Source organism: Postia placenta (genome assembly GCF_002117355.1).
Source record: "Postia placenta MAD-698-R-SB12 unplaced genomic scaffold POSPLAscaffold_6, whole genome shotgun sequence".
Taxonomy (NCBI): Eukaryota; Fungi; Basidiomycota; class Agaricomycetes; order Polyporales; family Adustoporiaceae; genus Rhodonia; species Rhodonia placenta.
In genome coordinates this window covers 564221-588684 of record NW_020169837.1, presented here as the reverse complement: position 1 = coordinate 588684, position 24464 = coordinate 564221, and the positions used below count along the sequence as shown (strand labels likewise).

The window sequence follows — 24464 nt, the reverse complement described above, 5'->3', positions numbered from 1 at the left end:
TTGTAATAAAGGGCTGCAGCTTTTGTGCGCTGACGCCTGTTGCAGATTCTAGCGTGGCCGGGTAGTAAATCCCAATTCCCCGCAATGGCACACAATGCAGCCGCAGACCAGATCAGCATGGATAGGCCTACGGGCCTGAAATCATGGAAATAGATGGCCCAGCAACGATAGACCTTCCTGGTCACTGATACTTGAGCGCTGCGGACGAGCCCCGTAGACGTTTTGCCCTCGGGACGCCGCATCTTACTTAAGCTGCCTAGGGCAGACTACGACATACCCACGAATCAAATCTCTGGAGACGCGCATACAAACACTCATCAAAAAGACCTCGGTGGCGGGCATGGAAGACCCATCGCACTGCGCCACAAGAATGTGACTACGATTGTAGCTTGCAGTGGCTCATCACGCCACGCTGGATGGCGGGAGCCAGTGAGTTCCTACCCCGTTTAGTCTCCCCTTCCTACTAGTGTCTCGTGAAGGCACCTGTGCATCGCCCTCCTCGCGTGTCTTCACAGCGAGCGCCGTGCGTGCTGCAGTGATACTGGGTTGTCGGTGCTGCTGGGCACAACGTGCGTCGTTCTTGCCTGCCGCCCTACTCGGGTTGTGGCGCCCGACTGGCTGCATGACTCAGATTTGCATCGAGAACGCGTTCCCTCAGTGACTAGGAGCAGGGCGAAATTTACGCTGGACAGCCGATAGCATTGCGCATGGCGGGCGTCTACCTCGGCTTATGTAAGGCGTCTTGCGGCGTCGGCTGTTACCTTTGCGCCTGTGTGGTACCCGGGTCGCGTTTGGTCTTTTCTACAGCTGCGTGCGCACGCTATGGAATACTAGTTACTCGGGTGACCTGCTCCCAACTTCCGGATGAGTATACGCCTGCCGGCAGACGTGGTGCTCGCGCGTGAATATTATCAACTTCCGGATGAGTATACGCCTGCCGGCAGACGTGGTGCTCGCGCGTGAATATTATCTCCCCTGCTCAACCTGCTGCGCTACCGGCTGCGGGGGAGGCCACTGATCCCATGCTCCAACCCTCTTGCCTGAGCTGAGCATGTTGCCGCTGGCGCCGCTGCGGGCGGCTGACGCGCCCATGGCCTGGGCTTTCCTGCACGGGTTTCAAGCATCGGTCTGCCGGGGGGTCGGGAGTCTTTTGGGGGCCGCTGGGCGGCAGTGGCGGCGGCGACGGTGCGAGCGTGCCGGGTAGTCCTTAGTAGCAAGCTTGGCGGGTTTGCTCCGTATAATCAAGGACTGTAGCAACCCTGATTGGGACCCATGCCGATAGGATATCCTTCCTCCCTCCTTTTAATTTCGATCGCAGCCCTTTCAAAGACGCATATAGTTGCGGCGACACTTACAAGCGCGCCATCTCCATCAACGTCGCTGTGGAATATGTAACGCTCTGGATTAATAAGGTGTGCAACTCAGCCTGAACACCGGTGGGTATGCACACCCACCCTCATGACGTTCAGCCAGTCCGATACAGCTACAATGCCGCCCGGACTTGTATAGATAATAATGAGCGAAGATCGTCATACAGGTTGAAAGACACGACAAGGGTCCCGACCATGAACAGGCTTAGTGTAATGCCAAGCAACTATCGATTCACCTAGACCGCCACTCTGCGCCTGCGAAAAAGCGTTTCGGAAGCAGAGGACGAAAAGGGCAGTCTGGGCGCCGTACAACAGGGACTACATGAAAATTGCGATAAGGCGCGCCTCGGCGATCGAGACAGACGCCACTGCAGTAATGACGCCTCCAAGGGAACGGAGCAAGATGCCTACTTATTGTGCCTTGTGCCGGACATATAACACAGTATTGGACTGTGAATTTTCACACTTTCTCACGTCCTGTCATCTCAGGGAAAATCACACTGTGCGGCTCATGCGGCTTCGAAGAGCGCCATTGACAACACTCTGTTGGGACCATGTGCATATCAATCTCCTCTGTAGACATATACTGATCCGTGAGAGCAGGACATGCGATCATACTTCCGGACACCTGAGACTGGGGAATACGCGGCTGAACCAGTTCTTTAGATGGTCTCATGGTCGTGCATTCGCGCACAACGATCTCGCTGGGAACCGCCGCCCTCGTTGAGCTGTCGGGCGACCAGACATACTGGCAGCCTGCCCGAGTTGGATTGTAGGATGTTTATCACGATCGTTGATATCCTCGTTCATGAGCCGCCCCTTACAGGATCTCCGCGTCCCAATCCATACATCAGCGCCTGAATGAAATGGTGTCCGGAGGCCTTGATAGATCTGTTCTGCCGAACGTCCGTCTGTATTCAAATTTGTGCCTGCGAATCCTTCCGAACAACCTTCGCAAGTCGAGCTCGTTGCTCTACTGAGAGCGATCATCCTTGCTCACGATGTCTATTGCCATCCAGTCCATCAAGGCGCACTGGACGACCGGGAAGACGTAGGACAGACAGATCCACCTGTATCATTATCGCATACGCCTTGCTATCTCCCAGACTTCACCTTCTCTTCAAGGCCTCAAAAAGCCTGTCTTCGTCCCAGGAAAGGCTTGGACCCAAACCCACCGACTATCGTAGCATACATCCTCCATGTCTGCGTTTCCCATCACCGAGGCTCAGATCGTCTCGCTCTTCATGGAGAGCGTGGGCTTCGGTCTGCACATCGCTACCTTCATAGTATGCCTTCGGACGCTCCTCGGAAACAGCAGAGGCGTCAGAAAGCCCATCAATTGGCCTCTACTTTGCATCGCCATCTCTTTGTTCATCGTCGGTGCTTATGATGTCGCGCTCAGTTTGTATCACATCATTGTGGCCTTCGTCCTTTACCAAGGGCCAGGTGGGGCCGCAGCCTCCCTGGATCACATCTCAAACTGGGTCAATGTGTTCAAGGTATGTCGATATACGATCAATAACTAGCATTTGAAACTCATCAAAATGCAGAGTAGCAACAACTTCGCGCAGACATTGATTGCGGACGCAGCTCTGGTGCGTCGGCCTTTTCACCTACTCTCGAGCTTAAGCCCCCACTCATTATTTCCAGATTTATCGCTGCTGGGTTATCTACGGCCACCGCTGGGCGATAATAATACTTCCCAGTATTGTTTGGGTCGCCGATACCATCGTGTCAGCAGTTGAGGTCTACTACACAGCAACTCTGCGGGCAGATAGTACTCTTCCGGAGGCGCAAAGAGCCAATGCATTTGCTCAGGCATACATATCGTTGACGTTTGTCCAAAACGTCATGACCACCGGCGAGTATTCGCAGAATGTCGATGTACCTATGTGCTGCTGACTAGATCAACCACACAGGTCTCATTATCTACCGCATTTGGACAGTGCACAAGCAGTCGTCTCGATACTTCTCCCAGAGCTATAGTACCAACGGCGCGGGTATGGGGTTATCCAGGATTAACCGGATCCTGATTGAATCTGCCATGTTGTACACCATCGTGGTGTTCATTACTCTCGTTGTCGACTTTGACAATAACAACTCCGTTTACGGAGTCTCTTCTTTCGTAAGCAGCCTGCTACATGTTCCCGACGCTCTTAGCTAATCAATGACGTACAGCTGGTCGAGATTGCCGGCGTGCAGTTTGATCTCATCATCATCCGCGTCGGGCAAGGGATCGCCACAGAGCACATGCAGACCGCTGTAGAGTCACAGCAGCTCGAACTTCGCATCCGCAGGGACACGACGGTGGAGAGGAGTGGCGGTAGCAAGACCGTCATGCAGTCCCATCCGTCCCACACCCATTTCGACGTCGAGGACTCAAGCTTGCATCAGAAGTCCCCTGGTCTCGTCGAAGATGCGCATGATGTCTGAAGTGTGACACACTATTTATTTTCGCATTCATGGTACGCTGTAACCTTTCCAGGCTAATGGGGTGTGATTATTTGTGCGTTTACGTGGTGTATGGGTTTATGTCTCAGTGCATTGTTTTAGTGTATGGCGTTTTGATGATCAATTTGATGGTGTACAATGATCAAAGTCTACGAAACGATGCGGACTACTAGGCTGCAGATCTGCGGGATTCCAAATTGCAACGCCAAGGTCACGGACATACGGATCGGCCAGTATGATCCTCATGACAACCTCCATTTACTGGTGGCCAACCAGCCAGTACGACCTCAAGGTGCTTGCAGCACTTACGCGGACAAACCCGCGTCTCCTCAACATTTCGCACACTGCGATAGGTGAAATTGCATGATCAACGTGAACTGACCGCCGGCGATGGATAGGTACTGGCATGGAGTACACAGGAACGAGCACATGAAGTCTGAATGATCGGCACGGTGAGTGAGATCAGATGTCATACGTATAGCAAACCTAATGTCACATCTCCTTCGTTATCACCGAAATATGTATATGTGGGGAACGTAAGCTATCAATTTGTGTTGCGGCACGTCCTTCCAAGCAACCACTCATAGCGCTTCTAGGAATCACCCATTCGTTCACTAATACGTCAACATTTTCGCACTGTGCTGTATCATACGCCACAACGAAGATGCACCAATAGGCATCAGAATCAGAAGCATTATGTCCCCTAGAGAGCTGTGCCTCTTATGCAGCATATTCTACGCTCCCAGATCGCGACTGCACCTTACACATAGGTCCGGGCACCTCTAGAAAACGAGTTCACGTCCCCCGACACAGCACTAAATCCATTTCAAAGCATAATTACGGACTGCCTGCACGCCACCCTCTAGGGTTGCCTTCACGCACGAATCGCCCCACTTGCGGGAGTGAGGTTGTCTCATTTTGGGAAACCTTGATGCGCCTCCGCATCTTTCGCCGCATATTGAGTCTTCCTAAAGTGACAGCCGTCAGTAGTTGCACTTCTGACATGGTGACAGTACGTACAAAGCAGATAGGGAATTGATGTAGACTAGTCGATGCCGAGGCGAAGTGAGCCAGTAATCAACTGACAACAAACACTGCGCGCACGCACGGATCCTGGGACATGCGTAATCATCCACCCGAACGCTAGTTGCTTCCTTGTCACAATGTACTGCAACTCATCAGGGTGAGCATGGTCAGGGAACCATAGAGGGCACTCACTATTACAAAATTGGGCTAGTTGGAACACTCTGTAAACGGATTCAGCACGCTGTTTGATCAGCCAACGGCACGGGTGACGTACGCAGTGAAGATTCCTCGGTTGATGGAGTAGACCACTAAGGTTCTGATCAAATTCTCTGTACTGTCAGAAATGAAACGGGCATGAGCTCTACAGTCATGTTGAAAACCGTACGTCTCGACCCCCGTTCGTTGACGCTGAAGGATAAGGCACAAACACACAGTGATGTATATGCCGGTCGTGAGACCCGCCATGGATTGCAGGGTCCCCTGAGCCTGTATGGAGACCTTCTCGTTGGTTTGAAAGTCACCGTAGTATGCGACACCACGCCCCTCGGCCGCAGGAATCGCGACAGCCATATTTGTGTTGTGGCGTCTGACCAAGGGTTAAAGAGGAGGACTGCATGGCACAGATTGATACTCACACTACTCCAACAATGGCTGATGAACTGTGAAAAGGATAGAAGGCTGGTTATCACGTAGCGGACTTACCAATACCAGCACCTGCGAGTTTCTTTGTATCAGAGCCAATGCCACTGAGCCAAGGGAAACTTGCAACGTACCGAAGGACACAGGCGCATCGCAAACCTGACGAGGATAGCCATGGGCGATTATCAACGGAGCGCGGGGGATATGATGCCTCGATTCACAGCGAGAATGGTGAGTGGTGCATTGTACTATGCGTTGAGCATCACTTCGAAGTCAAGGAAGTAAGGAGGTGGGGGAGTACATCTCTAGGATTATGTATAGAGTGACATACACTTCCAGATGACGTTGATATAGTGCCTGCGTTCAGGAAACAATTAGTAGACCTCTCATGAACAAGCAATGTGAGCGTGCATCTGAACCACGAACACCGACAACACCTATGGTACCGTCATAGGTTATGCAGACTGTGAAAAATGAACTGCTTACCGCAAAGAAGTATTCCATCTACACGACCAATGAGGCTTGAAATGCCAATGACTGTATTCGAATATGCTCACCATAAAGATGTTGTGCATCACAGGTAATGAGCACATCCTCAATGGCACTGTCAATACAACAAGTGTACCTTGGCGCAACTGCTAGTTTCATTGGGTCAGCATGACCAGGAACGAGTAAGTGCCATGTGAACATTGAACATTGAACATCAGATCGCTCTGAGGGTGTCAGGAAACTCTACATACTGTACTCTCGGCGGCTGTCCTGGCCGTGTCAAGGATCTTAAAATGGAGAGCCAATATGAGACAAAATTCATACAACACTTAAGTGTACCTTCCATAGTGTTGCCGCCTGTTGGACAGTGTTGTTCAGCCGATGAATTAAATTTGGATGAGTCGTAGACGCACCTAGAATTTCAGATAATTCGGGTCCTCCGGGAAATTACTTAAGTAGATCGAGATATGTGCGGAGGAGCAGCCATACAGTCTTTTAGGTAGAGCAATGTGTTCTATCAATTTTGATTACCCTATGATACGACTGAGGCGCATATACATGAGTGCAAGGAAAAGCCGGATGAATGTACTTCCAGTGGAATCGGCAAGACCAAAACCGCCCATGGTGAACAGTTGAAGTTCATTACGCAAAGACACCACGAATGACTACTTCTGAATGATATCATTGAGAGGCCCATGGGATGTGTCAGTATACACGACGAGGATCGCAGCTGTTCAATTGTTGTCTAATAGAAAGTGGGCAGCATCCACCGATTTGTTAAGCCGAGACAAGAAGCCAATCTAGAACCTTCTTCTTGACATTATCTGGAAAATTATTCTTACACTCACATAATGGCGACACGGGTAGCACGCTCTGAGACTGTCATCACGTTTAATTACAGATCAAGTATGCTGGAGATTGGAGTGACCGCGATCAAGCCGAATGGAATTTGCCGTGGCTCCACGTGTCCAGTGGCTTTACTACAGCGTACGAGGCATTATCATCAGTTGACCATGCTATAAGTCGCAACACCTTCACCTCATTCTGAGACAGTGGCTCATCCGAGACTATGGATGTTGGAAGAACTTCTCGTGGGAAGGCATTGTCCTGATCTTCCGCCCTGTAGACGTACTTGGCCTGAGGGAAATGCAGTCGACTGTGCGTGTGAAGGTTCCACGCATGTCCACTCGGAAAACACCCGTAATCTTCATCCGGAAACTGGGTCATTACCTGAGCTCGATCGCAGGTGGAAATAGCGGAGCCCGGGACAATCGAGCTGTCTACCGCCGCGGCAGAACAAGGATACCATAGAGAACTCGATAGCCTTCTGATCAGACTTGCGCTCAGATCTAGTGCTCGCGGCAAAGCAGATTGGCAAGTCTTGTTTCCTTCCATAATCATCGCGGACGTCGGAACTTTGCCGTAACCCATCTATCATGCACGAAAGACAAGAGTATCGCCGAAAACTTCGCGGACCTGATCCTTCGCAGCGACCTAGGTGTCAAAGTAGCGCCTGCGCGCAGAAGGCGCCAGGGCTTCATACTCCTCGCTAGCCTAAGGATTGGAACCTATATGGAGCTTTAAAGGTTCGCAAGGCCAGTTGCATCCCTATTTCCGCCCCTCGCTCGTCACATGATGGAAATTTACGACTCCCAGTTGCTGCAGACATCGAGAACCCACTCTCGCGGGGCCGTCAATGTTGCAGACAGCCTCTGGTCTCAGCTTACTGGGATATTACCTTCACTGACGAGGGGTCTTGTGTCGCGTCTTGCGAAGGACAATGTTCTAAGGTGCCTTTTTATCTGCTACTTACTCACTTCCACAAATCACCGCTCTATACAGGGCACTGAGCAACATCACGGAGGGGGAAATTGAGGTCGTTACCCAGGAAGAATCCTTCACATTTGGCGCACCTTCTGCAGTAGACGAGGCCCTCTCCGTGAAGCTGGTAGTGAAAAACGATGCGTTCTGGACGAGGATCGCGCTGTTCACCGATCTTGGCTTAGCGGAGAGCTATATGTGCGGTGATGGTATGGGCTCTCTGTAGGTTGTCGCATTCTTTCTGAACATCCACTGCAGTCGATTGCGAGGACATCTCTTGTCTCATCAGAGTAAGTATCGACATAGATTATTGTTTCATCAGCGCGAGTAACCCCTCCATCAGATAATAATAGCGAACCGCCAGAAGTTGGACCATCTCAATAGCTTTGCGTCCTCGCTACTCTTGATTGGTCGCCGTTTGACGGCGTACAAGTTCCTTGGGGACTTAGCGACATCTCCGGCCAATATTTCCGCCCACTATGATTTAGGTAACGCCTTGTATGTACGTTTGATCTTTTTAAGTAAAGCATTTCTCACCTCATCGATAGGTTTGAAGCATTTCTCAGCGAAGACATGAACTATTCGTCGGCCATCTTCCGGGACTTCGGTGAGGATCTAGGGCCAGTGCGTGCGCAGCCTCTAGAGTCCCTTGAATCCGCACAATTGCGTAAGATGCGGTATGTGAATCGTTGTGCCAGGGAATCATTACGGCTCGATAACATGACAACTCCCACGTAGGCTCATTCTCCGTCAACTGAAAATCCAGCCTGGAGATCGAGTGCTCGAGTTTGGTCTGTCGCCGCCCGTGCCTTACGTTGTGGTGGCCATCTAATCAGAGCCATCGTCTCCAGGTACTGGGTGGGGCGCTCTCGCCATACTTGCAGCCGAGACCGTGGACTGCACGATAGATACGATCACGCTGTCAACCGAACAGGCGGAGCTTTCCGCGCAGCTTGTCGCGGAGAAGGGACTGTCGGACCGCGTGCGCGTGCACTACATGGACTTCCGCGAGTGTCGCGACAAGCCCGAGTGGCAGGGCGCGTTCGACAAGTTCTTCAGCATTGAGATGGTCGACCACGTCGACAAGCAATTCATCCCTGAGTTCTGGAGCGTCGTCGACTGGGCACTCAAGCCACGCACTGGCGTTGGCGTGGTGCAGGTTATCAGTATGCCTGAAGCGCGTGAGTTGCGCCTGCTTACTTGTGTTGTCCTGCAATGCTTACCGCACCCCAGGGATACCGGTGTATGATAAATCGGGGCTAGATTTTATTCAGAAATGGGTGAGTGCAACGGCGTGTTTGCACATGTCTTGCCTGACAAATTCTCCCAGAGTACGTTTGCTACTTTCAAAGGTATCTCCAGCTGACGTCTTCCTCCAGTCTTCCCTGGATGTTACATCCCTAGTCTATGCTACATGATCGATACTATGACAGAGGGCTCTGAGGGAAGGCTTACGACCGACTCTGTCACCAATATCGGGCCACACTATGCAAGGACGCTGCGCGAGTGGAAGCGCAAATTCCTGGCGAATTGGAAGGACATTGCAAAGGAGCTCATGGACAGATATAATCTGGACGCCCGGGGACAGGAAATATTCAAGCGAAAGTGGATATGTGAGTAAACGTTCGTTTTCGAGACATTCAGTCAGGCTGATAGATGCAATCTCATAATCAGACTATTTGTGAGTTTGTTGCGTTGTCGCGAGGGCAGGATGCTGATTTGTTCAAAGCGACTACTGCGAAGCCGGCTTCCGAGCCCGCAGCTTGGGCGACCACGTCATTACATTCACGCGCGAAGCCAATTCCCAATTTGGCTGCGATCTCAACCCGGACTTCTAGTACTTTGAACTACAAGCTTGTACCATTCGGAGAGATACCGTCTGAAGGCTGCTGACACAAATAACCAGAATGACATCTGCAGTGAAATCATAATTGTGGACGCATGTACATCGTAAATTCACTGCTATTGGTCTGATGTGACTCTAGATCTTATGTGGCGAGACGGCTATAACATCATGTCGCTCCAAGTATCTCTATCTGCAAAATCTCTCAGGGCTCATCGTTGAATGGGTGAACCTTCATTGACATCGCAAAATTATCTAATCGAAGACCAACTTGACAGCGATGAGGCCTTCAGAGATACGGCGAACGAAAAGACCACAATAATCATCACTCTCCCTCCGCACCACAGGGTGCGTTACAAACCCCGTTCAGCGAGATTGGCCAATGAGGCGCCTCGGACGTTTTCGGTAGTCAACCCTTCATTTCAGTCGGAACATCATTCTCCGCGCGGGCTTCTCGGCTTGGAAGGGCTGACCTTACTACTCAGATGCAGAGCCGATCAAGCATGTTCACTGTCATTCAGTTCTTCAAGTGTTCTAGGTGACTTTTTCATTTACTTCTATCTCACGTCAATGACCTAATGGTCCATGTACACCGGAGAAGCATGGTCGCGAGAGGCGAATATCTATGCAGTTCCCGGGGTCTCAAGCGCCGGTAAATGCATCCGCGTCGATTCCTCACGCCAGTCTAAGCGCTATCCTCAGTCATTCAAGAACCATCTTGTCCGACAGTCCAGGAAATGAGTCAGCAGGATTGTGGGGTGAAACCGCTGCGATCGATTGTTTGAAGGTCGCCGCCCATCCGCTGATGATCCTGATACAAGTTGCGCTGGAATGTGGTTCATCCGTACGCTCTCAGAAGATGTCCAGCTGGACTTCTACAAGTGAACGGGCTGCTCCCGTGCTCTCATTAATTCTAGCGTGGATAAATCTAATATATTACTCGCCCCGACCTCGGTATGTGCTGCGCCCAGTTGATGCACCTCAGCGATCGAGTGGCTCATGACGTCATGGCTGAACGCGCTGCCAGCGCACCCCACCTCCCGGGGGTAAAATCTTGTGAACCGCGGATTGCTGCCTTCTAGCCTATGCTGCCGCGATCTCACCGCACCTTCCTGTTGAGATCTGTCCCTACAAACTGTTGATCATTCATAGCCATCTTAGTCAAGCACGGGGCCCTGCTATAGCGCAGCATGATCGCTACATACTGTTTGCCGTACATCTACATGCATCAATGAAGTTCTCTCCGTCGTCGCATGTATTTTGTCGTACCTCTGTGAGGCTATGAAGCATGTAGCCGCCAGCAACTTCTGTCACTGTTGCCTCGAGCCGCTTAATTTTTCATTCATATCCGGCCCCGGTCAGCAAAACATTTTGATCACCTGTTCTGGCAGCACCTACTAGATGATGTGTAGCAGGTCTGGTCTTTCTGAGTCAATGCTGTATCGTGATAACGCTGAGTCATACCTCCAGTAACGCTACACCTGCAACGCACCACGATCTGCCAACTCGTTGACGTCGTTCTGCCACACATGCCTCCCGCCAAATGCGTTCTTCGGCAAAGACTGCATGCGCGCATGAACCCGCAGGTACTGTTGTAGTAAATCGCCAGGCAGGTGCCAATGCCGCTCATTACTCTTTTACTGCCCCCAAACTGAGACAATAGCATGTCCACGCCATCTAGAATATGCTCTATAATATGCATGATACGAACACACGCTTGCATCTACGTGAGTCTGCAGCGTGTAGCATGCTAGCTGTGTGATTCAATTTGCAGCGTGATCGGTGAAGCGACATCATTTCCCGGAAGTGGGAGTTGAGCCGCAACCGCGACTACGGTGAATCAATTTCAGTTATGAAATGAGCGACCCATGATGTTACGATATCGTCTGTTCGCCGGTGAGAGTGGCGCAGCGATAAGGACGTCTCCAGCAAGACGCACCGGACTATATGCCTGACATCTCACTTCCGAAATCTGCCCGTCCGCGCGACCTTGTGTGAGAACGACGCCGGAAAGACCGCCGGCAGACAACATCCTCGATGGACAGGGATCAATGGTGGATTAGGTTACAAACCGATGGGGCTACCTACGGCGCGCGACGCCTACATAAGTCCTATTCCCACACCGGCGCACGACCACGTGACCCGGGCCGGCAGCGACGCTTGCCCGACGTACCCAAAAGTCAATACCTTGTCCCTATGTTCTTTCAAGGAAGGGAACCAAGACGGTCTCATTAGAAGCTCTGGTCCAGATTGTAAAGATGCAGAGACTCGGAGCATCTTACCGTGGGAATTAGCGTCGTTAGCCGAACCTTGCCCGAGCCTGTGCGCGCATCTATTGTCTAGAAAGATGTATTGTTTTATGGACTCTGTTTATCTACCAAAATGTATATTTGTAGTCGCGCATATCTTTGCATTCGGGGGCACTAACTTGAGATTTTAGAAACTTGCATCCCAACTAACACGACACCGTCACTAAAGTATCGTTCCACTGTCGCCCTTTTAGTCAACATCACCATGTTCTCACATCCAGACGTGTAGTACGGAGATCGGAGGTTGGATTTGGAGCGCCAGAACCGGGAAGACCCCGACTGCCCTTGTAAACTCCGCTACTCAATGAGGCAATATCGTGAGTGATCTAACCTATGGACGCATATCGAATTTGTCACCGCCACAGGAGAATTAGTACAATAGACGAAATCGTGACAAGCAAGAGGCATTGTTTGTATCAGGTTGTTTCACCAAATTTGAAACAGGCAATGGGCGATGAGGAAACAATTTTTATGGCAATGTCGTAGGGGGTACAAACTCGCGAAGGTGCGAATAATCTAATCAGATCAGATCTACCCTGTGAGCGAAACCAGGCTTGCCGTCGGCCCGTGCGAGTCCTCTCGCGGGAACGTTGTCCTCGCACGCGAATTTGATCCTCCCCGGCCGATTTTGATGGCATGCCTTACACAACCACCCAGGCTGGCCCAGCGTAGACGCCGAACAAGGTTCCAGCTTCAGGACCCGACATGGTCAGCGCAGGGCGTCGAAATGGAACAGCCTCGCACGACAGTGGTCCGCTTCCTGATGGGTAAACACACAATGCCAGCTACAGGTTGCGTCTCCTCCAGCGCCTCAGCGCCTCAGGTATCTCGCCACCCTCTCTGTTTAGACAAGCCCGTCTTTCCCGTAGGATACACATCGCGCACCCGGAATGTCCGCCTCCATAGATGAAGAGAAGCATTCATCGCAGGACTTGATGGTTGCTGCCGATTCAGGCTCGGCGGGAGAGCCTATCGAAGCTCCAAAGTCGGGCCCTCCAGACAACTCGGATGCGCAACAACAGGTTATGACGATTCCTGATGGCGGGCTGCAAGCATGTCTCGTCGTGGTAGGAGGGTATGTTCTGACACACTTTATTCCAATATATTACTAGACGGGGTACACCTCATGCAATAACATCCAGAGCTTGCGTCCAGTTCTGCACGTTTGGCTATTCAAGCTCCTTCGGTGTCTACGAGGATTATTATGTCCTTCATGGAGGTCTCACCTCCTCGAATGCGAGTTGGATTGGTTCATTGCAGGTACTTCGCCTCTTTTGACGCTGGGATACTACAATTGCCAACTGACTGCTTCACTGTTAGTTCTTCCTCCTATTCTCCCTAGGGCTGCCCACAGGAAAGCTATTCGATCTAGGCTACTTCCGCCACATGCAGATCGCCGGTATCCTCCTCTATGTATTCTCGTACGTTGTCTTGTGAAAGATGAACCCACAAGATTCTCGTGGGCATCACGCTCGGTTCAACTGATGCTGCTTTGCAGACTATTCATGCTATCCCTCGCCGATGTAACGCAATATTATCAGTTGATCCTCTCGCAAGGCATCGGGATGGGTCTGGGCGGAGGCCTGCTACTCGTGCCAACTATCTCCCTCCAAGCCCATTATTGGAAGAAACACCGCGCACTCGTCATGGGTATCATTCTCGCAGGTTTGTCATGAGCTTATTTCCATATTCAGATATGTTGACATTTCTCAATTAGCCTCCTCTTGCGGTGGAATCGTATACCCGATCATGCTCAACCAGCTCATCCACTCGAGCGTTGGCTTCCCGTGGGCTGTGCGCGCAACCGCCTTCCTCACGCTTGGCATGCTGTGCATTGCGGCCTGCCTTACTAAACCTCGTCTTCCAAGTGCAAAGCATCGCCCGCCAACCCCGATGCCGGGAATCAAAGGTATCTTCCAGGACCCGGCATATCTCATGACGCTGTTTGGGTAAGGCATCCTTCGTGGCATAGGTTCCCTGTCGATATTTTGCTGACTGCGTGGCGCTCGCAGCATATTCATGGTATTCTGGGGGTTGATGTTCCCTTGTAAGTACCCATGTCGGCATCTGGATTCTCTAAGCGTTTAGTCTGATGATCTGGCACAGACTTCTACCTTCAGCTCTGGGCCAACTTACACGGTATCTCATCCGCATTCTCGTTCTACACTGTAAGCCCGTACCCCGATCGCCCGCACTTACCAACAAGCTGACACTGGCCACGCATGTCCATCTTCACGCCTGCAGATTGCAATCCTCAACGCGGGCTCGATTTTTGGGCGACTACTCCCGAACCGACTCGCCGACTCGTTTGGGCAGTTCAACCTGATCTGTACGGTGTCCGTCGTGAGCTCCGCGCTGCTGTTTGCTCTGTTCGGCGTCAAGTCAGAGGCCGCGGTCATTGTGTTCGCGATCTTGTACGGGTTTTTCTCCGGGGCAAGTGAGTATCTCCAACGTCTCTAGCATTGTGCACCCCAAAGGGCCTCTGATTATGCTGACGTCGCCTTGCACCGCACAATAGTTGCGTCGCTACTCCCTCCCGTACTTGCCGTTATGGCGCGCTCGCAGTCAGAACTCGGGTGCGCGTTCTGTATTCTGTGGGGGACCATTGCTGACGTAGGGCCGGCGGCACGTTAGACTAAGGATTGGGATAGGCTATTTCGTCGCGTCATTCGCACTCCTCACTGGCAGTCCCATTGACGGTGCGCTACTTGGGCCGGAGCACCATTGGCCGAAGGCGATTGTCTTCAGTGGGGTACGTGCCCTATGGTTTTATGTCGCGTAACATGCGTGCTGATAGCAATGTACGCGAGGACAGGTGGTGATGTTCGTGGGCTCCGCTGCGTTCATCTCCGCCCGCCATCTCTTCGCTCGGACACGCAAGCTCGACCTGTTAGGCAAGTTGTGAAAGGCCGGGAAGCGAGTCGAGTAGACGGACAGCACGGATTGCGGTTTTAAATTGTTTTCTGTCCCGCGTGTCTTTCCCCGTAAAGTATTTGTAGCCTTGCCATATTGAAGCACCGCAGCGTTGAATCTGATGGCACTTTTCGGGGTCGCACTCAATAATTTTGATTACCAACAAATGTTCTATGCTGTTGGTACGCGAGGAAAGGAGCATCTTCCAAGGATGCACTTCATGAGAAATGGTGGGAAGCGGTTTTGTACTTGCGAAGATCAATCGTAATTCTGTTTCAGATACGTCTGTCTAAATAGGATGAAGAAAATACTTGCTTCATAGCATTATTTTAATGGCATCTGTGAGGTCTAGATGCACCCAGATCGGATTGCAAGTAAATACATAGTAATACATGACGATTTCATCGACTCAACCTGCGACGCTGCGTTCCATACATATGCATATGCATCAGCGTTCTAAATACGTACAAGCGCCTTCTCTCCGTTCTTGCGTAGCTCATCAACGCTCGCATATCCTGCCAGCCCAAGTGTGATCTCAAAGTCGGCAAGGACGGTCCGGACCTGGGCTTCTACGCCCTCCTGGCCCGCTATCGCGAGCGCGTACATGACCGGGCGGCCGTCTGCAACGCCCCAGATAAGTGATGTACACCAGCCATAGGACAGGACACGACGTACACAGGACACCCTGCGCACCGAGCGCCAGAGCCTTGAAGATGTCGCTGCCGGTGCGAACCCCAGAGTCAAGCAGGATGGTGAATCGTCCCTCCGCCTGTGCGGTTCGCACGATCGGGCTCTGCATGATCTGGTGCAGGCCGAGTAGGGACGAGATCGAGCCGTCGATTTGGCGACCACCTGGCGCATTGTCAGTGCACCGCAACGCTTTGAGTTGGAATGCAGGGCTGCATACCGTGTGTAGACACGACGATGCCGTCCGCTCCGTGCTTGATAGCTAGCTCCGCATCCTGGTCAACGGTGGGGTTAGCAAGGGCTTCAGGGGGAGAGATAGCTGTGCACGCACCTCAGCACAAAGGACACCCTTTATGATTAGCGGGCCCTCCCAGTGTTTCCTCAGGTATGCGAGGTCCTCCCATACCTTTGCCGGGTCAAGCATCTCGCCAACAAACGCCTGCCCCGCCTTCAGGCTGTCGGTGGCGGCCTTGTCTCCCTGTGCGATGAGCTCGTCCTGGCGCGCAGCTACATACGGGAACTCGGGCTTTGCATCCGGTGGGAACACGTCCAGTCCCACCTTACGCATAAACACGGGGTCTGTCAACCCGACTTGCGCACCGACGCCGTGCCCGAACGGCAAGTACCCCGTGTCGAGATCGAACGGGCGCCAACCGATCATCATCGAGTCGACGGTGAAGACGATCGCGCTGAACCCATTCGTCTTCGCGCGGGTGATAAGAGAGTGCATCACGTCGTTCGTCTTGCCCCTGTAGCGGCGCGTCTTAACAAGCACGGATAGGCAGGGCGTGCGGATCCACGCACCAGTACAGCTGAAACCAGCGTGGCCCGGACCCATTTGCTTTCGCGACGGCTTCGATAGAGCGCGTCGATGCAGAACTCATGATGAAGGGAACACCGAGCTTGCCCGCTGCGGCAGAGCTGGCTTCTTCAGCATCGGCATGTACAATACCCTGTGCTCCTACGGGCGCAAAGAGTAGCGGAGATGGGTACTTCACTCCAAAAAGTGTCGTCTGGGCAATATGTCGTTCGAGCGACGACAGGAAGACTAGTATGTGAGCACATACCTCGCTGTTGCGACCCGCCACATTCCGCAGCACGCGTGGTACGATCTTCCACCTTTCAAATTCCTTGCGGTTCTCTTCCTTTGTAGAGCCTGTACCTGCGCTGCCGAATACATAGAGGAATGCGTCTGTATAGGGCAGCATGAGAGGCGCGTTCGCATCATAGTGACACTTGCACGTACCTGGGGATTCTTTGAGCTTCTCGCGTGCAATTTGCTCGAGCTTGTCTACACCGAAAGTGCCGAGCACTGGTGCGCGGCGACTGGTATAAGACGTCTTTGCAAATGTCGACCACACGGATGACATAGCCGAGGCTGTAGCTTCTGCTTGCATCGAGATGTACGGTAACTGCGAACTGAAATGGCGAAACGTTTATATGAGCGAGACTTGAACAGGAGGCGAAATTTCGCAGGCGAGAATGGGGATGAAGAAGTCTGCGGACCGACTATGAGGGCCTTGGGGGCGGGATTCCTTACTGACTCATACGAGAGTGAGTCTGCTCGCACACATGGTCTCAGAGCTGCAATGGATATGACTCTATGATGATCAACTTGGGCCAGAGCTGGCAAACCTGACATCAAACGCACAGCGTGCATCTCCGAGGCTCTGCCCGAAGTAAACCCCTGAGGGAAGGTAAGAGAAGTCGACGGATCTTCGTGGCATCCAGAGGGGTTTTTACTACAACTCCGTGTTCATCGCAGTTGAGCGTTCTTTCACCTGCATCTGAACGGCCCCCGTATAAGCCCCTTGATTGTCTGAGTAACAAAAGTCATCGAGCGCTCTAGCCACGAACCACGGCGTGGGATCAGAATGCAAGACCATCAAATTCGGCCCACCACAGCCGATCAGGGCATCAAATTCGGTGGGACCCTGGATACCCCTGGTATTCCACGTCTCCTGCGACCAACTCTTTCGACTGATCGCCTAGATTGCTCCTGCGTGACCATCGCTGGTTTGATGGACGTTTATACGTCAAACTTCGCAACAAGTCTTCTTGTCCGGTGGTCTCGTTCGATTGTTCTGTATCAAGGGAGTAGTACTGCTTCAGTCCTCGTTATCGCCAGCCAAAGCCGCGCTCATCAGAACAGACACTCTGGGAAGGCTAGGCGCTACGGCAGCGCCTAGCCTCCCCATTTCGTGCAGTATGTAGTCATGGATCGAACCCCTACAGTGGCTGTGAATCCTAATCGCAATGCGAAGCGAGCTTTGCAACCACCCGGCGTTCACAACGCGCGCAGAGACCCTCAGCTACGAGGAGCGCGTCCGTCTCGTTTACCAGAGGCTAGATGCGCTGCTGGAAATCTACAGTAAGTAGACATGCGCGTTCACCCCTCGATTTAACACGTTAAGCAGACGAGACAGAGTACGCTCTCGATGACGTTGAGACGCTATCCCCCAAATTCTGGGAGCCGTACAAGGACCCAGCCTTGGTCATAGATGTCGGGTGCGCGAATGTGCTGGCGTGCCACTTGAATCTGTTCTTGGGGACCATCCTGCCGATGAAGTCAGAAAGGCCTGACCTTCTGCCCATAATGCAGCAGATCCTGGAGGGAGAAGTCATCGGAAACTTCTTGCTGACCGAGCTCGGACACGGGCTAGACATTACAAGGCTCGAGACAACGGCAACGAAGGTCACAGACGGCTATATCCTTCATACGCCCCATGGAGGTGCGGCGAAGTACGTGCGACTGCGTGGAGAAGTAAAAAGTGCACTGCGCTAATTCCTGGTGCTCAGGTTCATGCCCCCGACGACGCCGCACCCAACACGCGCCAAGATCAGCGTCGTCTTTGCGCGGTTACTCGTGGATGGTGAGGACCGCGGCGTGCACCCGTTCCTCGTACCGACCTCGGATGAGCACGGGATGTGCCTAGGCATATCCGCAACAATTCTCCCGCCGCGCAGCGGGACGAGTCCCCTCGACTACTCGCTGACCTCGTTCGACCACGTACGCCTGCCGCCTGCCGCGTTCCTCGGGAGCGCGCTCGATGCGCCAGCGGACCGGCACGCGCTGCTGCTGCGGTATATCTGGCGCACGACGGTCGGGCAAGCGTCGCTGTCGCTCATCGCGATCACAGGGACGAAGATAGCGGCGTGTCTGGGCGTCGAGTATTCGCTGCGGCGGATGGTGCAGGGCAAGCAACACGTACCCACGCCGGTGATGGGCTTTCGGACGCAGCAGTTACCGATGGTATACTGCACCGCAGTGGCGCATGTGCTCGACGCGTGGGCGCCCCGGGTGATTGAGCAGTTTGTGAGGACAGACATCGACGTGGAGGTGCGCGGTGGGCTTGCGGCGGTCTTGAAGACGACAGTCTGCCGATTCGCGACGCACTACTACCGGGAGGTGGGTGAGCGCCTAGGGGTGCAGGGCACGTTCGGGCATAACATTGTGAGCCAGATCGAGGTGCGTTATATGCATGCCGGGTAGAAAACGTGTTGCTTACACCAGCTACAGATGGACATGCGCGGGTTCATCATCGCGGAGGGCGACATACGTGTGCTCAGTATCCGACTGTTCTCGCAGATGCTCCAGGGGAGGGTAGCGCTCCCGATGCCTTCGCATGGAGACTCCGTGCTAGCACAGCACAGCGCTGGTCTCCTCGTGCGCTGCCAGAGGCTGTTGGCGGGCCTCGAGCTCGGACACCGCGACCCGCGATTCAACGACCTGATTCTCCCCCAGTGCGAGCCGGGCATACTCGCATTAGGCTGTGCATACGCATATGGTGCCGCGGTGGATGCGGGCGTGCCGCAGCCGCTCCTGGATCTCTTCGAGCTAGCCGCGATGAAGTGGGACCCGTCGTGGTACTCAGAGAACACAAGCCTTTCGGATGAGGTGCGGCTGCTGAGGGAAGACCGGGCCGTGCTCGCGGCCCTGCCGCACATCCGGGCGTACGTAGACGCGCTGGGCGTACGTGATTCAATTTCGGCGCCTATCCTGAGCGACGAGGCATGGCAAAACTGGACGCGACAGCTTAGGTCGTACGTCGGAGGTGCAACACGTGACAAGGTGAGTGTCCTTGATGACCGGATGATTTTGTATGCGTTCATGGACACCCTCGGGCATTACATGCAGATATCTCTTACCGGGGTACCGACAGACGATTCCAAGGCCAGGCTTTGACATCCACGGGAAAGGTGTTTACATGTTCGTTGCATTGTGGGAGAGCACTCGGAGGGATGTACCGTGTATTCCGTAAGACGAGGACATTTCCAGGTCCCATGGGGCTAGTGCCTTAAGGGTCAAGGTGGGTTGAGATGCACCAGCCGAGATGCCAGCTACCTTGAAGCTCGAGGTCACATAATAGCTGATTCAATATTGTTATACCTTCTCGAAAATAGTTGTGCGCAAGCGGGGTTGATGCGGCACTCGAAGCCAACGGTCGGGACCATGGACCCAATACGTTGGTTAGCATTTAATAAACCGGCCCTTCACCTCACCTCGCGGCAGCGCTACATGGGGCGCAAAGGCTGCGATCAGTGTCTCGCTGCTGACATATCCTCTTGAAAGTCGGACATACCACGAGCTCACGCTGAAGAAGCCTGGCATGTGAATTGTTGCTCCTTCCATCTTTGATGAGGACCTGCTGGATTCTCATGTGTGAGAGGGGCAACAACCCCGACTCAGATTACGGTTGCAGTTGCCTGGTGCTTCTCCCGATCAATATTGGTCATTTAGGCGCCCGGTATCGCCGGCTGTCCAGGCAGTGTCCTTGGTTCCGGATTTTAATAGTGAAGCCCGACACATGCTGGTCTGGTGGGTAATTGATACTTGCCCGATCGGGAATATTACATCCCGAAGATAGAACTTGGAAGCGCCCGTGGTACAGACGGCACGCAACTTGATGAGTATAATTACATTTCTGAATGTATTTTCCCCAGCTTGTGATGCTGGCACTTCAAATAGGACACAGCGCTCACTATGAGGAACAGCGAGTGCGAAGGGCGCGACTTTCAAGTCTCGGGATGGGGCATGGGAACCCGTATATGGGGCGCCCTGGAATTAAAATTGAAAATATTAAACGCCTCGTGCTGAGAGCGTTTGATACATTTTAAAAATATTTCTGCACGATTGCCTCGGAAGGGAGTTAGCCAGTAAATTAGGTCCACGTTGAGTTTCCTTAATATCAAGCGCCATCTGATGACCTGCACTTTCGACTCTCGCCGAGTGCGTACCCCGCTGCCAATGCCGATGACAGCGTACCATGGGGACTGCAATTTGGCTGCTACGATCTTTGTCATCGATGGCTTTCTGATACAGCACTGAGTCAGGATGGAATTGAAGATCAGTCGTACCCACACAAATGTTGGAATCCGGTGGTTTACAACTTCCAGCGCGGGATAAACACGGGTTGTACTGAAAGCTTGACGGGGAGCTTCTAAGGCCGCGAGTGACAAATCCTCGGCGTCTAGACCAACGTAAGTCCTGTCGTTCATCCTTCTATAATAGCTTGCTGAGGCTTTTAATCGCTGCATGTAATGGTCATAGTCGATATTGCAGCCGTTCGAGCTCACTGACGGATCTGATGTCGTGTCTCACAATATTGTACGACCTGAATGCATTAAGATATTCAGCCCCTCGAAGCATAGGTGGATTAGCGCAGAGTGAGATTGGATCATCCCACAGTTCAACCAGAGCGCTGACGAAGTCACACAGTACGATGATGATCATACCCCGGCGGAAGCCTCATGGTACGTTCCCTCGAATACGATTCGCTCCGCTACTAGTGCCATCCCATCAGAACCACCAGATGCACCTAACGTAGTTGATATAGAATCCTCCTATCAGCCCGTCTACATCTCCCGTTCTAGTCCAGAGACTCTGGTACCTCATATCCGTGAGCGAAATTTATAGCAAACATCCTGGTGTGTGAATGTCGGTGTTATCGTCTTCGTCTTTCATTTCATGCGCACCCTTATACTCTGGATGTAGATCCTCAGTTATGACGTGCTCAACTATGCCATCCGTGAATTCTGCCCTAGGACTCCAGTCCTTTCCGCCCATCAAAGGCATTCAATGGTTCAACGTCTCTATCCTCATCTTTACCCCAGCCTTGTCACTTTATGGCTTCTTTACTACTCCTTTCCTCAAACCGACAGCTATCTTTACAGTAACACTCTACTTCGTAACCATGCTAGGTGAGCATAAGTCAACACACTGCGGGCATCTCGATGTTAATGAGATCCTTCGAAGGTGTGACCGCTGGTCAGTTTCTCCTTCAAACAGGATGCTAGGCAATTATTAACGACTGTTGATACAGGCTACCACCGCTTATGGTCCCATCGCGCGTATAAGGCGTCGAGGCCTCTTCAAATGTTACTTATGCTTGCAGGTTCTTCCGCCGTGCAAGGTTCTATATACTGGTGGGCTCGACGGCACCGGTCGCACCATCGTCACACGGATACAGATAAGGATCCGTACAACGCACAGCGCGGCCTACTATGGTCACATGTTGGATGGATGGTGTTCCGAACAGACATCCGCCCGGGGTCTGCCGATATCTCCGATCTGGCGAGGGACACGCTCGTGCAGTGGCAGCACCGACACTACTTTCCAGTCGCGCTGACGACTGGCTATGTACTCCCGACGGTCATTGCGGGTCTGTGCTGGGGGGATTGGTTAGGTGGACTCTATTTCGCGGGTGCGCTGCGTATGACTATTTGCCACCATGTGAGTATCCGCGAACGGCTTTCAACAGGATGAGTGCTCACCAATGTGATAGAGCGTGTTCTGCATCAACTCGGTCGCGCACTACCTTGGGGACACGCCATACGATGACAAGCACTCACCACGGGACCACCTCGTATCCGCGATTCTCACGCTCGGCGAGGGGTACCATAACTTCCACCACCAGTTCCCAATGGATTATCGCAACGCTTTCCGGTGGTATCAATATGACCCGACTAAGTGGTTTATCGCTATGTGTCAATTTGTAGGGCTTGCGACGCACTTGCGCACGTTCCCAACGAATGAGATTCGGAAGGGCTACTTCACGATGCGCCTGAAGGAGCTCAAGTCGATGCAGGACATGCTTCGATGGCCCGTTTCTGCACGGGAGCTGCCGGTTATCCCTTGGGACTCGTGTGAGTGGATACTAGTCCTGTCATCCCGCTGTCTTCAGGCTTATGCAGAACAGTGCAAGAAGAATCTCGGAAGCGTACTCTTATCCTTGTCTCAGGATATATACACGACGCGACGGCATTTATCGAAGACCATCCTGGTGGAGCTAGGTTAATATCTGAGAACACAGGGAAGGACATGACCGCAGCCTTTTTTGGTGGAGTATACGAGCATTCTAATGCGGCACATAATGTAGGTGAACAGTATCTCTCCAGGAGCATTCTTCTGATCGCTCTCCGCAGTTACTCGCCATGATGCGGGTCGGGATCCTAGCAGGCGGCGTCGAGTGCCTGGGAGAGCAGCATATTCCAGCCTCGCAAGCACTTTACATCACACGCACAACACCCAGTAGCGATATACCATCTTATCATCTCGCGAGCCCTTGACGTCTTGCTCTGAGGATTCTACCTCTAATGCAGGTCCTCACATGGATCTGACGGTTGCGACTTTACCTCGCCTTTCGCACAGCACAATCAATATATACTACTTACGTATATATATGAGCCTTGTCAGTGTTGAGGGCAGTCTCCGCGCGGGACAAGACTTCCGCACCTTGTGCTGATGATCTGCTGCGTGCCAAGACAATCGGCTGCTCAGTGTACCACAAACGCGAGTAGACGTACCCAGACGTATATCAGGAGAGCTCCACGAACCGTCGCTGAATGCGAGCGAGTTCACCCAGCCGCGACACAAAGATCGCTGAGAAGGTAAATTGCATGGCCAGCGCCAGCGGCTGCGTCCTCCCAGACAGCGCCGAGCCGGTGAAACGCGATGGCGGGTATAAAGACAACCTGCGTGGTATGCGTGAGATACCAAGTCGAGAACGACGTGGGTGCACACTTCTCGGGTATCATGGGCAGTTCGGAGATGTGCTGGCAGGTCGAGAGCTGTACAAGATCGCACAGGGGGATGACGTCCGCAAGAGCGGCCGTGCGGAAGGCCAGGGTAAAGCCGTAGACTGTCGTGCGTGGTTATGCGATGAAAATTGGTTGGCGGAAGATAGGGTAACTGACGTTTCCTTCGCTGGTCTATTTCACTAGTGGGATGCATCTGTAATACCGAAACTCTAGGTCTAGACCGGAAGGTGACGTCCTGTCTTCTACAATGGATGTTTTGTCGAGGAAGGAAATCACTTCCTGACTTGATTCAGATGATGCCGGTGTGGATATGATACGTGCCATCTACATGGTATTGGCCTCCCTAATAACTGATGACTCACCGTACTACCGCACGCTATATACCAGCCATTTCACGATGCGAGCTTCAGTTGACATTCCACTCACTGAAGCTCGTAAGTCCTTTTCTACCTCTACGTACTGTACACATGCTGATCGCCTGTAAAGTGACTGAACATCGTCAGGTACAGTAATATAGAGTCGATATTGGACTCACTGAAGCTCTGACGCCGCTCGTACCTCGTTAAGAGAGAGCTCGATCGTAATTGGAGACTCATGGACTAGCAATGGCCGCACCATGATCAAAGATTATTTGATCAGAAGACAGTTACAGAAGGCGCCACCGAACCAAATGTAGAACACTTGGGCTGCAATAGCCGTGTCGATGGCGATGACCTTGCTCTGATGAACGAGGATGCTATAAAGCTCTGTCTGCAGACTGACTGAGAAATGGTCAGGTAGATGATGCTGTACTGTGGCTCTAATGACTTGATTCGAGGATCTGCCCTTGCAAGAGGAAATGTGCGGAGATCGAGCTGGAAAGTCACAAATTCGGGA

At 52.5% G+C, this 24464-nt stretch overlaps 8 protein-coding genes across 8 annotated transcripts; 6 read left to right on the top strand and 2 right to left on the bottom strand.

Moving 5' to 3' along the window:
- Positions 1-2341: 2341 nt before the first annotated feature.
- Positions 2342-3966, top strand: POSPLADRAFT_1039690 (hypothetical protein). Its single transcript, XM_024477582.1, has 5 exons — positions 2342-2869; positions 2921-2965; positions 3021-3231; positions 3290-3495; positions 3549-3966. The coding sequence occupies exons 1-5, from the start codon at positions 2570-2572 to the stop codon at positions 3801-3803; spliced, it is 1017 nt and encodes a 338-aa protein (XP_024339449.1). The 5' UTR covers positions 2342-2569; the 3' UTR covers positions 3804-3966.
- Positions 3967-4658: 692 nt separating this feature from the next.
- On the bottom strand, positions 4659-5662 carry POSPLADRAFT_1140671 (hypothetical protein; the record flags this gene model as incomplete). The annotated part of the gene is made up of 6 exons (XM_024485205.1): positions 4659-4789; positions 5040-5068; positions 5122-5433; positions 5483-5498; positions 5550-5571; positions 5621-5662. The coding sequence occupies 6 exons, from the start codon at positions 5660-5662 to the stop codon at positions 4659-4661; spliced, it is 552 nt and encodes a 183-aa protein (XP_024339448.1).
- A 1948-nt stretch (positions 5663-7610) lies between these two features.
- POSPLADRAFT_1056030 (hypothetical protein) lies at positions 7611-9634 on the top strand (the record flags this gene model as incomplete). Its single annotated transcript, XM_024480726.1, has 12 exons — positions 7611-7765; positions 7818-8005; positions 8055-8086; positions 8140-8294; positions 8345-8473; positions 8535-8587; positions 8648-8977; positions 9030-9076; positions 9127-9148; positions 9176-9409; positions 9471-9477; positions 9526-9634. The coding sequence occupies 12 exons, from the start codon at positions 7611-7613 to the stop codon at positions 9632-9634; spliced, it is 1461 nt and encodes a 486-aa protein (XP_024339447.1).
- A 3204-nt stretch (positions 9635-12838) lies between these two features.
- On the top strand, positions 12839-14853 carry POSPLADRAFT_1046079 (hypothetical protein; the record flags this gene model as incomplete). Its single annotated transcript, XM_024478941.1, has 10 exons — positions 12839-13023; positions 13091-13208; positions 13269-13369; positions 13447-13613; positions 13666-13897; positions 13961-13995; positions 14055-14116; positions 14193-14385; positions 14600-14700; positions 14764-14853. The coding sequence occupies 10 exons, from the start codon at positions 12839-12841 to the stop codon at positions 14851-14853; spliced, it is 1284 nt and encodes a 427-aa protein (XP_024339446.1).
- A 335-nt stretch (positions 14854-15188) lies between these two features.
- Positions 15189-16918, bottom strand: POSPLADRAFT_1074190 (hypothetical protein; the record flags this gene model as incomplete). Its single annotated transcript, XM_024482675.1, has 7 exons — positions 15189-15481; positions 15537-15713; positions 15769-15823; positions 15880-16297; positions 16353-16561; positions 16616-16740; positions 16795-16918. The coding sequence occupies 7 exons, from the start codon at positions 16916-16918 to the stop codon at positions 15318-15320; spliced, it is 1272 nt and encodes a 423-aa protein (XP_024339445.1). The 3' UTR covers positions 15189-15317.
- Positions 16919-17804: 886 nt separating this feature from the next.
- Positions 17805-19942, top strand: POSPLADRAFT_1180753 (hypothetical protein; the record flags this gene model as incomplete). Its single annotated transcript, XM_024488781.1, has 5 exons — positions 17805-17919; positions 17966-18290; positions 18348-19017; positions 19069-19620; positions 19687-19942. 5 exons carry the CDS (start codon positions 17805-17807, stop codon positions 19732-19734), a joined length of 1710 nt encoding a protein of 569 aa, XP_024339444.1. The 3' UTR covers positions 19735-19942.
- A 1626-nt stretch (positions 19943-21568) lies between these two features.
- On the top strand, positions 21569-23117 carry POSPLADRAFT_1056026 (hypothetical protein; the record flags this gene model as incomplete). Its single annotated transcript, XM_024480725.1, has 6 exons — positions 21569-21749; positions 21805-21816; positions 21872-22281; positions 22334-22694; positions 22748-22923; positions 22974-23117. The coding sequence occupies 6 exons, from the start codon at positions 21569-21571 to the stop codon at positions 23115-23117; spliced, it is 1284 nt and encodes a 427-aa protein (XP_024339443.1).
- Positions 23118-23447: 330 nt separating this feature from the next.
- POSPLADRAFT_1033373 (hypothetical protein) lies at positions 23448-23902 on the top strand (the record flags this gene model as incomplete). Its single annotated transcript, XM_024476933.1, has 2 exons — positions 23448-23694; positions 23802-23902. The coding sequence occupies 2 exons, from the start codon at positions 23448-23450 to the stop codon at positions 23900-23902; spliced, it is 348 nt and encodes a 115-aa protein (XP_024339442.1).
- Positions 23903-24464: the final 562 nt, after the last annotated feature.

Coding starts and splice junctions, on each gene's coding strand:
- POSPLADRAFT_1039690 (XM_024477582.1), top strand. CDS start 2,570: ATGTCTGCGTTTCCCATCACCGAGGCTCAGATCGTCTCGCTCTTCATG. Junction 2,966..3,020: donor TGATTGCGGACGCAGCTCTG/GTGCGTCGGCCT, acceptor CATTATTTCCAG/ATTTATCGCTGCTGGGTTAT. Junction 3,496..3,548: donor TTTACGGAGTCTCTTCTTTC/GTAAGCAGCCTG, acceptor AATGACGTACAG/CTGGTCGAGATTGCCGGCGT.